A 17,619-nucleotide genomic window follows, 5' to 3' on the forward strand; every position below is an offset into this window, starting at 1 on the left:
CAGGAGTGATGAATGCATTGCTGAAAGGATGGGGAGCTCATCTAGGCCCCCTGCAAGTTCAGGGTCAATGGTCCCCAGCAGAGTCTACTCTTCACATAAACGTGTTGGAGTTAAGAGCGGTACGTTGGGCACTGAAGTCCTTTCTGCCGCGCATACGAGCATCGGTTGTCAGACTACTAACGGACACTACAACAACAATGTTCTATCTCAGGAAGTAAGGGGGCACACGGTCCAGGACGCACTCAAGCGAAGCAAAAAAAAAATGTCATTGGGCCCTCGAACAGAATATCACCATAATGGCTTACCATCTTCCAGGGGTAAAGAATATACAGGCAGATTCACTCAGCAGGGAACTGCACCAACTGTACGAGTGGGAGCTGGACGATGGTCCGCTAGCGAAAGTCTTCAGAAAATGGGGTCATCCACCCCTGGATCTGTTTGCGACCCGAGCGAACAAGAAGTGCGCACGGTTCGCAAGCAGGTGGCCACAGCCTGGATCGATGGGGGAGGCATTCTCCTTCCGGTGGACGAACAAGTTTGCTTAAGCGTTTCCTCAGTTTCCACTCATCCGACGGACACTCCAGTGGATTCACAAGTACCCATGTCGGGTGACTGTGGTGGCTCCTTATTGGGCTAGACAGTCGTGCTTCTCAGATCTACTGCAACTGTCGATAGCGGAGCCAGTGAGGTTCCAGAAGATTTCGAACCTTCTATCTCAAGACAAAGGAGCGGTGTGGCACCACGATCCAGACTCGCTCAACCTGATGGCCTGGCTCCTGACTTCTCAGAGTTCGGGGACTTGAACATTCCCTTAGAGTGTCGACGAATTTTACAGGCAGCACGAGCTCCATCTACGAACGCTTTGTATGCAGGTAAATGGAAAAGATTCTGTATATGGTGCAGGGTTCATCCGGGGGTAGACCCCTTGAACGTCGAAGCAGAGCAAATTCTGCCATATTTATTACACTTGGCAGAGCAAGGATTGGCTTTTTCCTCTATTAAAGTTCATTGTAGAGGGCGCTAGAGGGCCACCCAAGATGGCCGCCTTGGCTTGAGCTCCCACTCTGCCCTGAATTAATCCATCCAAATCCTGCGGTTCCCAGCCTGTTTTCGCTAAACTGGTAGCGGCTCCTGACTCCTGAACCCTCCGTCTCTCCCTCCTCCAAATCCGGGAGAAAAACAGCCTTTCCACACACCGGCATCACCCATCCAGTGCAGAGGCCCGGTACCCTATGCGCTCCTGGCGGGCCGCCTGAGGTGCACACGGCATCGAGAGGACCCACACTCCCGTTATCCTGGTCCGGGACGCTGTCCTGACACCCGGGGGCTGAGACGAGCGTGGTGCCGAACGCGGAGGGAGCACCTCCCCCCCCCGGCGGCCTGTGGCAGTCGGTGCTGATCGGCCGTCCGCCGTCATCGAAGGAGACGCCCGCTGACGCTGGGCCTGAGAGCCGCTGGCGCCCTGAGTCCCGTGAAGGCCCCGTGGAGGCGGGCCCGCTCCCCCCGCTGGGCCAACACATCAGGCCGCAGTGGGCCCTGGAAGCCGGGTGTGGCCTTGAGCGGAGGGCGGAAGCGGAGGAGTCCACACGGTGGATCGCTGATCAAGGTACGGGCGGCGGGGGTAGTGGAGAAGATCGCCGGTTGTACGGGCTCCCCCCGCCCGCCAGTGTCGACCCTCGCGGCCCCCTGCTGCTGGGGTGGCGTGGGCAGTTAACGGCTCCTCCAGGGGCCCATTGTCGAGGGGGTGCCGATGCATAGCTGCGGACTGCCGCCAAACAAGAACATAACCTGGCTGTAACAACAATCTCCGCCATTCTGGCATATTCAAAGTGCATACAATACTAACAGGGAAATCTGACATTAAACAATCACAAGTGTCGCCGGGCGGTCGCCCGCACGGCCCCCCGCTGCTGGTGGCGTTGTAGCCCGGTGCCCGCTGCGCCGGGACCCCGCGCCCCCGAGCGGGCGGTGTGGCATGGGCAATTGACGGATCCTTCTGAGCCCCATTGCCGGGGAAACAACGCACTTAATACCAGACGGCATCCTTACTGGGTCATAAACTTGCTGCAACTGCAACTTCCTCCAGGCTGGTATAATCAAAGCTCCTAACACAACAAGTAAGGTATTAAAAGGGAAGTCCTTTCATTAAGCAAGCACAAGGGCCGCCAAACAGTCACCGTCCAGATAAGCTCCACACTCACGGTGCGAGCTCCCACATTCTTCATTACCTCACCTGGGTCCCTTCAACAGCGCAACAGCCCAAATCCTCCTTCATTCTATTATCACTCGCCAACCCTCCCCCCGGCACGTGTTACCGCGGGGACCCCATTTGGTGAAACAACTTCTCCCACTTTTCAAGCGAATTTTATTCATAACTCAAGATGGGGAAAGCGGATAAGCTGCAGAGGAAGCTGACATTTGACAATGGTACTACTCCGAAAGCCCCCCCCTACAAAACGATGGGAACCGACACCGGGTGGCTCTGATAACCCAGTACCAGGGAACAATCCTTCAGAAATAAAATAACTCCTCTTGGAACTAAAGGCAGGCATAGGCAGCTTAAACAGCAAAATGGATGGCCTATCCTCAAAGGTAGACCTACTACAACATCGTATCGACACCCACACAGAACGGCTGACGGAGGTCGAACAGCGTGTCTCCAATCTAGACGACGGCGCCACGTCTCTCTCGAACAAAGTAGCCAGGCTTGAAAACCAAATGTCTGCAACCATGGCCAAATGTGAGGATTTGGAAGGCCGCTCCAGACGGAACAATATTCGGATCATTGGGGTGAGAGAGCACGAACCCCAAATGAAGATGGAGGACTTTGTCGAATCAATCTGTATCGCCCTCTTTGGCCGTGAAGCCTTCTCACAACTGTTCATGATCGAGAGAGCACACAGAATCCCATTATCCAGACCTGTGCCCAGTCCAGACCCATCATTGCGAAATTACTTAATTACAGAGACCGGGACATCATACTCCGGTTAGCTAGAGAAAAGGGGGAACTTCGCCATGACGGGGACAAAATCCATCTCTACCCCAACTTCTCGACCACAGTTCAAACACAGAGAAGAGCATTCACCAATGTCAGGCAAAGACTCAGGAATAACCAGTTAGCCTATTCCATGCTATTCCCAGCACGGCTCAGAGTGCAATACAACGGAAGAGTCCACTTCTTCCAGTCTCCAGAAGAAGCCAATACTTTCCTGGATCAGAATGGTTGCCCTGAGCATAATCCCCAACACCCCTGTCCCCAGAGGGAAAGAAATCCCAGAAATCCTCCTTAAAGAGCGGCTACTAGGGAAGACAACGATAAGGCAACCGGAACACAATCAATATAACAAACACAACAGGGCAGAGACGATGGGGGTGCCCCAAGCGCCCCTAGCACAGCATCTGTTTCCTCGTTCAAGTGTGGGGGGGTCCCGTCGAACAAGTTGGGGGTTGTCCGCGCCATGGGAAAAGTTCTAAAGCCTTTTGTTTCGTTCGCTGTTCATTGTTACGGGACAGGATTGCAACCGTCCACCTGGAGCCTCCAGGATCTGCCACATGCTACGCATTGGGGGCAGAGGATTTCGCCGTCCACCCGATGCCCCCCGCTGACCTTATCCCCCGCCTTCCACCACCAGAGAAATTACATCATCCAGCAGACTACTGCATGAACCAAGACCAATATGTCAGACCCAAGATCACCTCGACAACACCAACTGTAAAATGCTCAGCGAAGCCAGCATGTGCCCTAAAACGTGCCATTCAAATTCGCAACATGTAATATAAGGGGGGGTAACATCCCGTCCAAAACACAGAAAATCCTGCAATACTTGAGAAGGCACGAAGTCGACATGGCAATGGTTCAGGAAACTCACCTAATGCCTGGAAAAGAACATGCATGGGCCAAATCATGGGGTTGCCATAGATACTATTCATCGTACTCGTCCTACTCCAGAGGAGTCGCAATCTTGATTCATAAAAGAATCAGCTTCCGTCTAACTCACTCTGCAAGGGACTCTGAGGGCAGAGCTGTCCTGGTTTGTGGCATGATAGCAGGCAAGAAGATAACCTTCATCAACTCCTATGCACCTAATGTGGATGGACCCAACAATTTTGGGTGGGTACTATCTCAGCTTTCCACTCTAGGCCCGACCACAATAATCTGGGGTGGTGACATGAACACTGTTCTCGACCCGACTAAAGACAGGTCACGAGCTGTACCGCAACCCAAATCTAAAGCCTGCCTGCAAATAGCCGAAATATGTAAGGCATTTGATTTAAAAGACGCTTGGAGGGCAGCTAATGGAGACCTCCGAGACTACACCTTTCACTCGGCAGTGCACAACACCAGTTCCCGGATTGACTACCTATTCACGTCCACAAATGGCACACTACTGAGTGGCCCATGCCACATTCTACCAAGGACCCTTTCCAACCATTCGCCAATAATCCTCAGCCTCTGCTCCTCCCATCCTGGACCCTTGCTACAACGCTGGCACTTCAAGACCGGCGCTATGCAAGATGAGGTGTTCGCCACCGAATTAAAAGAAGAGATACATTCCTTGAAGCTAACACAGACTCAGTCTCCTCCGCCGGCACGTTATGGGAGTCGTTGAAATGCTTCACGCGAGGAGTTTGCCATGCCAAAGAGAACGGTATCCTCAGACTCATCAGACGAGAGCTAAAGACCTGCGAAGACCAACTTAAAAACCTCGAACACCAAGACAGAAGTTAAGATAAACCAAGAATAAAGGCTACCCTGAAGGCAGAGCTGCTAAAATGTAACTCTTTGGCAGAACGAGAATTAAAATTGTTATGCCGCGGCAATCCGGTCGGGCAGTATGGTGAAGGATAGAAACCGGGAGCTCTTCTGGCAAGGTTGATAAGAGCTGACCGTAAGATGACTCCAATTGAAGGTATTCGCAACGCACAAGGTGACATAATACACACCGACGAAGGTATGGCGGAGGAATTCAAACTCTTCTATCAAGACCTCTATAGCACTAAACACGCCGGGAACTCAAACGCCCCGTTGGAATACCTAGACGATACCGAGCTATACTGGGTTGAAGCCTATTTGAGAGAACCCCTCAACGAATTGGTCACACCAGAGGAAATCATTGAAGTTATCAAAACTCTCCCGAATTCCAAGGCCCCAGGTCCAGACGGCCTAACAGGGGAATTCTACAAGACATTTGCGAACACCCTAGCTCCTCTCCCAGCAGCAGTATACAAAGAGGCATTGGGAAAAGGCACCCTCCCCCAGACCACCTGTGAAGCCAACTTAGTGCTCTTGCATAAGTTAGACAAACCTCCTGAAGACTGCGCATCCTATTGTCCCATTTCGCTTCTAAACCTTGACAATAAAATTCCAGCAAAGGTACTTGCAAATAGACTGATGCCCCTGATGCCGGCCCTAGTGCTCGCAGATCAGGCAGGGTTCATACCAGGTCGTAACACTACCTTTGGTATTAGGAGACTGTTCGGCGTCATGGAGGCATTAGACCCATCCCAGCAAGCAATTGCGCTGCTACTTGATGCCGAAAAAGCGTTCGACTCTGTAGAGTGGCCATTTCTGTTTGCGGTACTGACCAGAATGGGTCTTGGGGCATGCTTCATTAAACTGGTATCCCTCCTATACACCAAACCAACAGCCAACATTATAGTGGGGGCGGCAAGATCGGCCACCATCAACCTGCAGCGCGGCACAAGGCAGGGATACCCTTTATCAGCTTTACTATTCGCCCTGGTGATGTAACCACTAGCCTCCAATCTCCGAGAGCAGCGGCTACACGGGGGATTAGTTATAGGCCCACATATGCTCATCATTTCTCTGTACGCGGATGATGTGGTGTTGTTCATACGCGATCCCATCGACAATCTCAATCCAGTCATGAGAGAGGTAATCAGATTCGGGGCAGCATCCGGCTTGAAAATCAACCAAACGAAATAGATAGTGTTCCCTCTCACCCCGACGACCAATCCTTTCGCAGATGATTTCCAACTCACATGGAAGACGTCCGGGGTTCGATACCTTGGAATACAAATGTCACTAAAGCACAATGAAGTGTTCCAAGACAACTATGAAGTAGTTAAAAAATCACTGCAGGAAAAAGTGGCTCGCTGGAAGACTCTGCCGCTAACCCTCTGGGGAAGAGCCTCATTAGTCAAGATGGTGATCTTACCGAAACTTCTATACCTCTTCACTAATATTCCCATACTACTACCGCAACCATTCCTGAAGAAATTGAAGAGCCTGGTCCTGGATCTGCTATGGGCGGGCAAACCGGCCAGAGTGGCACACTCCACACTAACTCTCCCAGTAGCAAGCGGAGGTCTTGCTCTTCCAGATCTGGAAAAATATTATTGGGCAGCACAAGAGCAATTCCTTAGCTTTTGGTACTCTTCACAATCTATCAGACCTCACGTACAGATCGAGCGGGCCCTAGCAACTCCGAACTTACTAAAGGCAGTCATATTTGGCCAGATCCCCGTTCCCAACGACACTATGAACGTAGTTTTATCAACGTACAAAATCTGGAATAAACTAGCCCAAAAATATGAGGTCCAAACCAGATATTCGGCTCTCCTCCCTGCAAAATTCATACCTGGGATCCCACTAACGTCAGAGAAAGTCTATCACCAATGGCTGGAGAAACTCCGGATAAACACTCTAGGAGATCTCTTCACAGAGGAAGGCTTCCTAACTCCAGAGCAGGCGAAGCTGAAAGGCGGCACAACATCATTGGACATTTTCATGTATTTCAGGTAGGGGTGTACCGAATAGTAAATTTACTATTCGGCCGAATACCGAATAGTTGAGAAAAGTATTCTGCCGGAGCCGAATAGTGACCGAATAGTAGATTACTACGGGAAATGTGTCAAGATATGCATAACAGTGCCGCGGTGAGAGCGCAGCACATTGGAAATCACTGCTGGTTGGGGCTGCACCCACTCTGCCATTTTAAAATGGAGGCAACTGAGCTGTTTCATGGAGAAGAACTGGTGCCAGGTGTAAGCAAAGCCCAGTGGCTGCCAAAAAGTATGAACGCGCCTCCTCTACCCCAGCTTCTGTGCAATGGTGGATGTGTGTGTATTAAGGAAAACACACACACACCCATCCATTCCTACATTATGCATTGAGCCTGCGGCCACCAATTGTGCATATCAACCCACTCGTGGGTATCCAGGAGACACACCCCTCTCCTAAAACAGCGACATTGGCATTTTACTCTATGCATCGCCAAAATGAGCGCCAAATGCCATACCCACCCGTACTCCAGTCCCATATCCCACGTGCATGCTGCAAAAACCCAAGCTTTGCATGCTTGCACAGTCCAGAAGGGTCCCTTCGGGTGCCCTGCTACAGGCTGCCACGAGACAGACGGGGGGGCTGTGGCATCGAGTGACATGATACCAGGATCAATGCACACAGACCGGCAAGAGTGAGTATCAGGCATGAATGCTTCATATGTTGGCAGAGTCTGCGGGATGGATGGTGACGGTGGGGGGCAGTGCAAATCCACAGAGCAACGTGGCTCTGCCTCCTCATCCACTTTCAACTTGAACATCCCAGTTGGCCTGTGTGATTTACTGCCAGCAACACAGAAATACAAAATAAACAAATCTGCAGGCTCCTGAAATGTGCCTGTTTCACCCAAAGCACTGCAAGGCTGTCCCGTCCAGATCCAGGCAGTAGTGCAGAGATGGCCATCAATAATTCATGGGGTGTGTGGGCGTGTGGCTGCTGCTCTCGTGTGCTGGTCCCTCCAGCTCAGCTCTGCATTCAGCGAAACCCCCACCCAAGTCCACTCTTAGAAGCAGACAGCCAAGGGTGTGAGCCATTGACGGGAAAACATCTATTTACATGTACAATAAGGTGCGCGGCCAGCGGTGATAAATACTGCTACAAATGTCGGGACCAGCCTCCCTTAACACGTGATGCAAAGAGAGGCTGACCCACTCATTAGCATTTCAATTACTGCTGCAGGTGGGCAACAAAAGGCCCTCTGAATATTTAAAGTAAAAACAGAGGTCATTGGAATATGCAGCACAATACAGAGAGAGCCTTTGCAGCCGAGAACGCACAGGCCTTTGTTCCCTATTGTTTTCAAGGCAGAGTTAAGCATCTCTCCAGCAGCGTGGAATGAAAATGTCTGGTAAGTGTATAGGAGGTGTGTGGCCCGGTCACACACCTCGCTCTCAGTAGGATCTGCTAACCTGACATTGCCAATGGAGGCAAGATCGGATGCACGGCGTTTCAAGTTTCTGTTATGTGAAACGGCAGTCTTTCAAGGCATGCGCTGTGCAGCTCCAAGGCATTCCTCTTATTTAACACGCCAGAACGCTGGGTGATGGGTCAGCTCGCCTCAATCTTGAATTGCCAGAAACATGACAGCGCCGCAAGCACTGCTTAACTGCTTTGCATTTAAAGCCTGCGGTCTGTATTATTTTTTAATGCGCCACACTTGCTTTCGGCGGCTATGTTACCATAGGGTCAGATTCCCCAGAGTTGATTTATGATATAGCATTCGGCTTCGAGTAATAATTAATTAATTATTCGGCCGAATGCCGAATAGCTAATTTCAGCCGGAATTCTGCCGATTAATTACTCGAAGCCGAATTTCGGTACACCCCTAATTTCAGGACACGCTACACACTACAAGCACTCCTTTCCACGACAACCCCAGACCTGACAGCTTCTACACAGCTTCTACAAGCACAGGGAGAGGGAAGACTGGTCTCACAAATCTACAGAACCATCATTGCGGACACGGCTCCCGTCAACTCCCGTGCAAAAACCAGATGGGAAAAGTCTTTAAGAATAGCCATTTCTGATGAAGATTGGTCTTTTATCCTCAAACAAACGCAGAAAATCGCTCTCAACACACGTCTCAAGCTAATCCACTTTAATTTCGTTCACCAAACATACTACACACCTGCCAAAGCGAACAAACAACATCCAGAATCACCCTCAAAATGTGAGCGATGTGGGAAAACATCGGCCGACTTCGTTCACCTTGCATGGGACTGCCCCAAACTGGCTCCATTCTGGAATCAAGTACTGGAAATAACTGGTGCTATCATCGGGGAAACTGTTCAACCAGCCCACACAGCCGCTTTATTGGGAATGACTAGATCACTAGCTGCTCCGACAAGAAAGTTAGCAGGTCTACTGCTGACACTCGCCCGCAGAAGAGTTGCCATGGCCTGGAGCCGAGGCCCCCTCCCCACTGTTTCCTCCTGGCGCAGAGACATCCTTTATTGCCAGGATGTTGAAACAGACTTTGTCAAACTACTACCACAACACGCCCGCCCACCAGACATCTGGGGACCGTTGGTGCTGTTCCTGATGAAGGAGGCTGAGGATGCCCCGGCCTCCCCGGACAACTCTCAATAGATAAGGATTGTGTTCTCACTGTCATTCAGCCTTGTCTCTCCCTTTATTCTAAAACTAGAAACTGGTTCGGTGCAGATGGTGCTGGCAAAGTTACTGAACTATAAGGCGCAGGGTGGGGGTGGAGGGGTGCGATGTGGTGAGAGGGAGGGGGAAAGGCACCTAGTTAATTCCACCCTAATGTGGGTGAGAAGTTGTATTGTGTTAACCCAAAATAACAAAAATAAAGGTTTTAAAATTAATTTAGGCCATCTCGAGATTTACTCGAAAAAGACATTCAACACCTCTTTTTAGCGATCGACTGGTGAAGCATTTCCTGAAAGGCCTTTTTCGAACCTTTCCGTCAGCTAAGAAATTTCCACCAAACTGGAGTCTGAATCTAGTACTGTCGGCACTAATGAAAGCTCAGTTCAAGCCGATGTCATCGTTGAAGTTTTTGTCATGGAAAATTGCCTTTTTAGTAGCCATTACGTTGGCAAGAAGGTTTCCGGAATTACAGGCATTGGTCATTGATCCTCCATACCTGCGGTTTTTCAAAGACAAGGTAGTGTTAGCAACCAATCCTCACTTCATTCCTAAAGTGTCGGCGACATTCCACAAACATTCTTCTATTGTTCTTCCAACATTCTTTGCAACGGCTTCTTTTGCGGCGGAGAAAAGTCTCCACGCGTTGGATGTAAAAAGAGCTTTGAAGTTCTATCTCAGTCGTACTCAAGGTTTTAGACGTTCAAGGCAACTGTTTGTATCTTATGGACCTTTGGTGAAGGGGAAACAGATTTCTAAGCAAGGACTGGCCCGCTGGGTGTCGTCGACTATTGCTTTTTGTCACTCTGAAGCATGAAAACCATTGGAAAGACGCCCAAAAGCTCATTCAACAAGATCCACCTCATCATCGGCAGCGTTATGGTCTGGAAGTCCATTGGTGGACATCTGTCAAGCGGCATCATGGTCGGTGCCGCACACATTTACTCGGCATTATTGCCTAGAGCAACAACATGCGGCAGATAAGCAGATGGGGCGAGCGGTCCTTCGGCATCTGTTTCAGTAAGGTAAGCCCCATATAAGGGTATACATACTCTTGTCATTATGCTATATGTTTAGCTATTGTTAGTGTACCTTGATGGAGGTTTTTCGTATACCCATCTGCATATGTGGCTTGGACAGTTTTAGTTTGCATTGCACACCTCCATGTTAGGGGTACTGCTGTATAATCTATTCTAACCATGTGAATCCATGAAAGATCCAATAATGGAGAAGGGAGTAGTTTCTTACCTGTAACTCCATTTCTCCAATGTTGGTATCTTTCATGGATTCACATGCGCCCGCCGGCCTCCCCTGAATGCAAACTCTGTATGTTCCTCTACTTTGGCGGTTAAAATCTGAAGAGAGCCGCGGCGGCGGGGCTATTTATATCCCTACGTCCTATTGGGTCAAGCGTACGCAGCTCGAAAACAACGTAGATGGGAGACCGAAGTGTCGAAATTTTTTCCTATAGGAAAGGTCTTTATAAATATACCAAGGGTTCCCAGCCTGACGATGGGGAATATTCTAAGCATGTGAATCCATGAAAGATACCTACGCTGGAGAAATGGAGTTACAGGTAAGTGTTAGGCAGAAACCTGTGCAGTTCCCTCTGGGACCACTGCAAAAGATTTAAGACTACAGGTGTTTGGCAGTAAACCCACTTGGTAGCAGTCTGTACCACACAGATTCACTTGGTAGCTGTGGCTGAGCAGTCGGACTTCCCTCAAGAAGAGTTAGGCAGTATACAGAGTATTCACAATAGGTCAAAAGAACACAGTAGAACAAGTAAACACTGACCAGAACTTGGTGTAAAAGAGATATAATTATTTATTTAAAACCACATCTAGAAAAACACACAGGCACTAATGGTAAGCAATTCAAAAACACGGTCACTAAAAGATATACACTCCCTTAGAAGAATTTTAGACAAGTCTTAAGTAAAGCCCCACTTATTTTCAGACAGCGGTGAGCGCTTAACGCAGATGGCACTCTAATTCGTTTTAAAAGGGAGAGAAAAGCAGAGTATAATATGAAACAGATCCCAACACTTTCATAAGAACAACACAAGAGGGAAAGGCAAGTAAAACCGTGAAGTTAGAGTTCAGAAGGCCGGATCCACTTTAAGAGGATCAGAACGAAATGTGTCCAAGGTCACACGGTTGAAGTGCACAAGAGTCTTGCAAAGGTTCAAAAAAGTGTTGGACCAAAAGAAAGGGACCAGTTAGAAGGTCAAGGCGGCCAGCCCGGTCCAGAAGGTTAAGGGATTATTATTACCTTGTAGCAATCTTTAGAAAGGGAGGCCTGGCGGACACGGTACCTTTAAAGTGGTGAGAATACTCCAGCTGGGGCAGTTGTTCCTGGCAGCGGATGCAAGTCGGTGCTTTGTCCGGGGGAAGAGAGGATCTCGTCGGGGAGTAAGACAGGAGTCAGTTGCACTGCCAGGGAAGAAACCAGCCGCGGAGTTCTCAGGTAAAAGGAGCGGTCCTTTTATTCGCGGTCCAGTGGCAAGTGGCTATCCGGTTGCCGGGGTGCTTGGCACAGGCAATTCGACCACAAGACGGCCTGGGATGCGAAGAGAAGAAGGTAAACTGGTTGTGCCCACCAGTCAGGGGAAGAAGCCTCTCCAGCCGGGAGATCTTCTCTGTAGTCGGGAAGTGGTGAGTCGGTTCCGCAGGGCTCCACCGGTGGTGTCGTCGTGGTAGGTCGGCTCAGCTTCTCCCTCGTCAGATTCTCAGGTCCTGTGGCGACTTCTGAAGTTCTAGTCCCGACAGCCCTGCTTTTATGCAGCATGCCCCCATTCACTCAGCCTAGCTGTCAATCATACATGCTAAGTGGTGAGCCGGCCGGCTCACCAATTGGGCCAATCACACAAGAGTGCGACTTGAGTTACCAAGGTAACTCATTCCAGGGTGCCTAAACCCCCACCCACACCCCCTGTGGTGCCCAGACAGAGTGGCACCACTTTTGGAGACTTCTGTGGAGAAGCCCGCCAAAATGTGGAACAAAGGGCTCGACTTGGGTTGGAGTCACAGAAGAGAACACAAACGCCATTTTAGAATCGAGTCCTTGCAAAAAATACCAACCGGCGAATTAATATTAAATAAATAAACCGGCGGTATGTTCGAGGCTATGAGAATTAAATAATTAAAGTTGGTAGCCTTGAACAATGGGAAAATCCCATAGGGATATATTCGCGGTCGAATATAAAAAGTGGTATCCACTGCCACCAGCCAAAACTCTATCAGGGGGGACGGAGATGTGCCCCCTTGACTAACAGACCCTGGGGCAATCGAATTGCCCCGACCAGTACATCCACAATACGATGGTTTGTACCGGTTTCTGTTAATAATTTGGGACTAGTAAAGCCAATGGTGACTTTACATGCCCTGGGAGACAGTAGTTAGTCCCAGGGTATGGAGTCTATGGTGGGGTGTCACTATGACACCCCTGTGTTACTGCACGGAGGATGCTGTGTAACACTCATAGTAAAAACACATGAGACCTTATGGAGTAAAGGACCCCATAGCCCATAAAACACATTAACAGTCAAAGGAACACCATAAATCGTGTCCAAGAGTGGGAGAAAAAGAGTCTCACTCTTGGCAGGAGAAAAAAACAAACTCCAGAAATCCAGCAAAGCTGCTGGGGGACTCACTAGGTTAGGAAATTCAGCCTAAAGAGAGAATTCTCCCTAACAGGAGGCAGGATGCATCCCAGCAATTATACAGTGCTTTCTATGCTTGATTGCACGGGCAAGCTGTTTGCATCAATATTGCTGGCTGAGCTTCAGGCATGGGTGGACAAGTCGAAACTTTTGGGCCACTTTCAATCATGCTTTAGACGAGGGTACTCCACTGCGCATAATTTGGCTGTCATGGACATACTTCGCACTAGAGCCAGATCGAAAGGTAAAACCCCATTATATGCTTTCTTTGTGGACTTTAAGGCAGCGTTTGACCTTCTACCTAGAGAAAGACTTTGGGCAAAACTTAAGCTAGTGGGCTGCCCTGATGGCCTATTATACTATTTTAGGCTATTACACCATAATACTAGTGCGTCTCTGAAATTAGATACGCAGGGAAATATGACCAAGTACATAAATCAAAATAAAGGGGTTAAACAGGGCTGTCTCAGCCCCTTTAGAGTACAATATGTTTGTGTATGATTTGCCATTTGCTATAAAATCTGTATAGAATTGTCCGCCTATGATGGGGTCTGCTCACTGCCCAGTCTTGGCTTATGCAGATGACTTGGTAATACTCGATCACACCTTCAGTGGCCTCCGTAGATCAGAAGCACTTTGGTCATTTGCTGATACCAATGGTTTGATTATTAATCATGATATAAAACAGCTCATGGTTTATACTAGCAGGAAAATTGCCCGCCCTAAGCTGCTGATAAAAGAACTAGAGATCCCATATATGCCAATGAATACCTGGGTATTGAACTTAATGACAAGGGTAGCTATCCCGCCTGCAAACAAGTACGTAACAGCAAAGCTGCTCAGATTACTGCCATGGTGTATCGCTCTACCCTTAAATATGGGGGATACACGGTTGGGGCTGCCCGTCAGTTATATAATCAGGTATTGGCTCCAATGATAACCTACGGTCTGGAATCGCTACTATCTATAGATCTAAAGTGGCTGCAGACCATAGAGGGTAAATATTGGAGGAAAATATTGGGTCTCCCGGATTGTATACCATTGGCAATAATTAGGCGGGAGCTAGGTCAAATCCATCGTACTGAAAAAACGAGCAGGAATGTACATCACTATGAGCAATGATCCCACCAACAGACTGCTACTTGCCCTACAGCAGGAAACACTCAAAGAATCCACTATGTGTCAACTAAAAAAACCATGGAAGTGCTTTTCGGAGAGATATGTTGGATACAGAGGAAGGGGCACGATATTATCAAAATGAAATATGCTCTAGCTAGACGCATCGATTTGTGGGATTGGCTGAAAAACTATGCTCATTTGAACAGCCTAAAAAAGTACCAGTCGGGGTCCCACTCGCTGTATACGTGTAAGACACTGCAGCAGTATTTGAATCTTTCCCCTTCCCCAAAACTCAGACGTTTCATTCTATTACTGAGATTGAACCACCTGCCAGTACCGTCAGTAACTGTGTTATTTACCAACATGCCATGGCATGATCGATGGTGTAGGATATGCAAGAATAAGGAGGTTATTGAAACTGCACGTAGTGTCAAAATGCTCCAGTCTTACCGAGATATTTACTAGATCATATGGAAGATACGTACACAGCCTCAACACCACAAAAGATATGACTTTTTGGGCACAGTATATCAACACAAGGAATATGAAGGTTTATATCACGATGTGTAATGTCTGGCAAAAGGTAGAAAACCTCCTGGAAATAACTATATAACAGTGAACTGATATATTTTTTAATATATGTGTAAGGTAGAAAGATCAAGCCAGGTTGGATGTAGATGTAATACTGGAATCTATATGTTTTTAAATTGGTCAACTGATAATCGCTTAATTACTATAAACTTATGTATCTTTTTTTATTCTCTAAAATTATATATTATACTGTATATTGTATGTATATTTGTATTTACATTGACTGTTTTTATTTTATATTTGTAGTAAACTACTGTGATATTATTGGTTTTGCACAAAGCATATATGAATTGAAATATTTGTACTTCTTGAATGTGAAAGGTTTACTTGTAAACGATAACACATTAAATAAATCAAAAAATAAAAATTAGTCCTTGCTCTCCCTCCTTCACAACACCCACCCAAACATCCCCCATAAAGCATATAGTTAACCACAACTGCCCGTAGGCGAATAGAGAAAAAATGTAAGGGAACTGAGTGTGGTGATGTGGGATTGGTGCAGGGAGGGACGCACGTGTGTAAAGGAATTCCAAAACTTTGCATGTTCTTAAAGTGACGGCTGTCTTTTGTAGCCAGATTTTATCGGACCCGCCTGTGGATGCAGGCTTTCCCAAGCAGAGGTGAAGGAGGCAGAGGAAGGAGGCAGAGCAAGGAGGCAGAGGAAGGAGGCAGAGCAAGGACTAACAGAACCTGAATCATCATGAAGATCATTTCATATGTTGGCCTCTCAGAATCCACCCCCAGGATTGATTCTGAAAATACTTCTTAACTAGTAGACTCCTCCTCTTACTAGTTCCAAATGAACTCCTGTCTCCTCTCAAGCTCCTACTCCAAACACCCACCTTGACTTACTGGGGTCTCTGGGTTTCGCAGGGCTCTGTTCGCTCTACATGGCATATGCTGTTTTTAAGGGTTTGCCCCTGTGTCCTCATATTGGTGAAGGGCGACGATTGGCTGTTTAACCTACGGCCACCTGAGCTTACTTTGGAGTATAGAGGGTGGCCAAGCCTTTCTCTGGCCTGTCCACCATCTTGGAATTCACTTCCCTCTTCCTATTACGGCATATCATGACCTGGGAAGGAAACTGATCCCCTACTTCCCTGGCGTGGAAACCTTAAATCTCTCTAGCAATTCTGAATGTGAAAAGAACTCTGGTTTTTGATGAAATTACAACTTTTTATCCTGTTTGAGAGAATGCTCTGCTGGTAGATTGTTGGCTAAGTATGCATCATTCGTGGATCACAAAGTTCCTGAAAAACTGCAAACTGGCAACATTGTATCATTGCAGGATGGTTTGCAATAGTATGTTTTTGAAATATTGTGTGTAATGCTAACTGCTTATGGATCAATGTTTGTTTTTTCCCAACATGGACTTTTGGGTCTGTTTTCAGGCTCTCTGAAAAAGGGGGATTTGGCCCTTAGGCATTTCTTCTCTTGGCTGACCCCTGCTTTGTGGTGGAGTCCCAGTAAAAGGGGACCAGGACATCCTCTATTTTCCACTCTCACTCCCGTCATCCTCTTTTTGTTCCCAGACCCGTTTAGGCTGTTTGCGTTAGATGTCTACCCCCCTAAAACCTCCAACTACAGAGTGTTTCCCATCCCAATTAGTACAATCTGACCCTTTTTTATTTATTTGTCCTCCATACCATGATTTGCTCTTGTATCCAGTATCTTGTACAGTACTTCAACCAGGCCTGGCTGCTTTCTCATTCCACAAGCCCAGTCAGTTATCCTCTGAGCCATAGTGTCCACGTATCTCCCGAGGTCTGCTTCTTCGTCCTCTGAAAGTTCTGTTCCTCCTCCTCCTCTTCCTCTCTGCTCTTTTGGGCCCTTCTTTACCAAACATATGCTGTTCAATTGCCTGCCGAGCTCTGACGTTTTCATATGCCAAGTCTAGTGGTTTCAATGCCCACAACACTCCATTCCGGGCTTCAAGTTCAGGATTGCTCATGACGGAATAAGAGAATTGGGGTGTTCAGGCTGTATCCATTGGCTACTTGGACTTCTGTGGATTCATGTTTTCTCTTCTTTCTTTGTCAGTTATGATCGATGGTGTGGAATGGAACGATGTCAAGTTTTTCCAGCTTGCAGCTCAGTGGTCCTCGCACGTGAAGCACCTTCCAATATGTATATTCGGACACTCCAAATCCAACTTCTAGCGTTTTCACTTGAGGACGCGCAAAGGAGACGTTTTTCTTGTGAGGACTGGACCACTGGGCGCCAGTAAAAGAGTGCCAACAATTTTCTCTAATTGAAACCACCTGCAATGTTGTTTTTTACTATTATTATTATTATTATTGTGCAGATTTATTTAAAGCTATGCTTGGATTACTTTTTTATATTAATTTTACTACAAGGGAAGGAAACCCTTTAAAAAAAAAAGCAAAAAAAAGTCTTAAGTGTAGAAGATGCGCCGGTAACTTGAACATAATTTAAGCCCCTCCCCCGAAGGATGGGGGGAACCTGAGTGGATAACTGAATAACTGCACTGCTTATTAACTGAACCGTTGTTTTTTGACATTTATTTCTATGATTGGGTGTTGAGCCTCTAAGTTAGGTTGCTTTGAATGGCAATGTGAGATACTGTAGGAGATGTCAGTGCGAGATGAGAATGCAAGATATTATTCGAAAATCGCTTGGAGTGGACCCCCTGGTTTTTACTCCTTCTATCCTCTTGTCCCGTCCCCTTGCCTACTATCACCCCCGACCAGAAGTGTCCTGTTTACTACATGAGTAGCCACCCATGTACCAAGTGATGGGCGTCGTTTGACATGCAGTTTTACACCTTGCGAGCACAGGGTGACACTTTCCACCTCTTTACCCTTAAAAT

The 17,619-nt window shown here is 47.8% G+C and overlaps 1 protein-coding gene across 3 annotated transcripts in view; it reads left to right on the top strand.

Annotated features, from left to right (window-relative positions):
• The window catches only part of PACS2 (phosphofurin acidic cluster sorting protein 2), a 1,334,790-nt gene extending 1,317,685 nt beyond the window's left edge, over positions 1-17,105 (top strand). For all 3 annotated transcript variants that reach the window (XM_069638734.1, XM_069638735.1, XM_069638736.1), the window contains one exon: positions 16,830-17,105. In XM_069638734.1, coding sequence (XP_069494835.1) covers positions 16,830-16,948 — 119 coding nt within the window. In that variant the 3' untranslated portion in view covers positions 16,949-17,105. The remainder of the gene's footprint in view (positions 1-16,829) is intronic.
• Positions 17,106-17,619: the final 514 nt, after the last annotated feature.

Source organism: Ambystoma mexicanum, chromosome 14 (genome assembly GCF_040938575.1).
Source record: "Ambystoma mexicanum isolate Mex_15411 chromosome 14, UKY_AmexF1_1, whole genome shotgun sequence".
In the NCBI taxonomy this organism is placed as follows: domain Eukaryota; kingdom Metazoa; phylum Chordata; class Amphibia; order Caudata; family Ambystomatidae; genus Ambystoma; species Ambystoma mexicanum.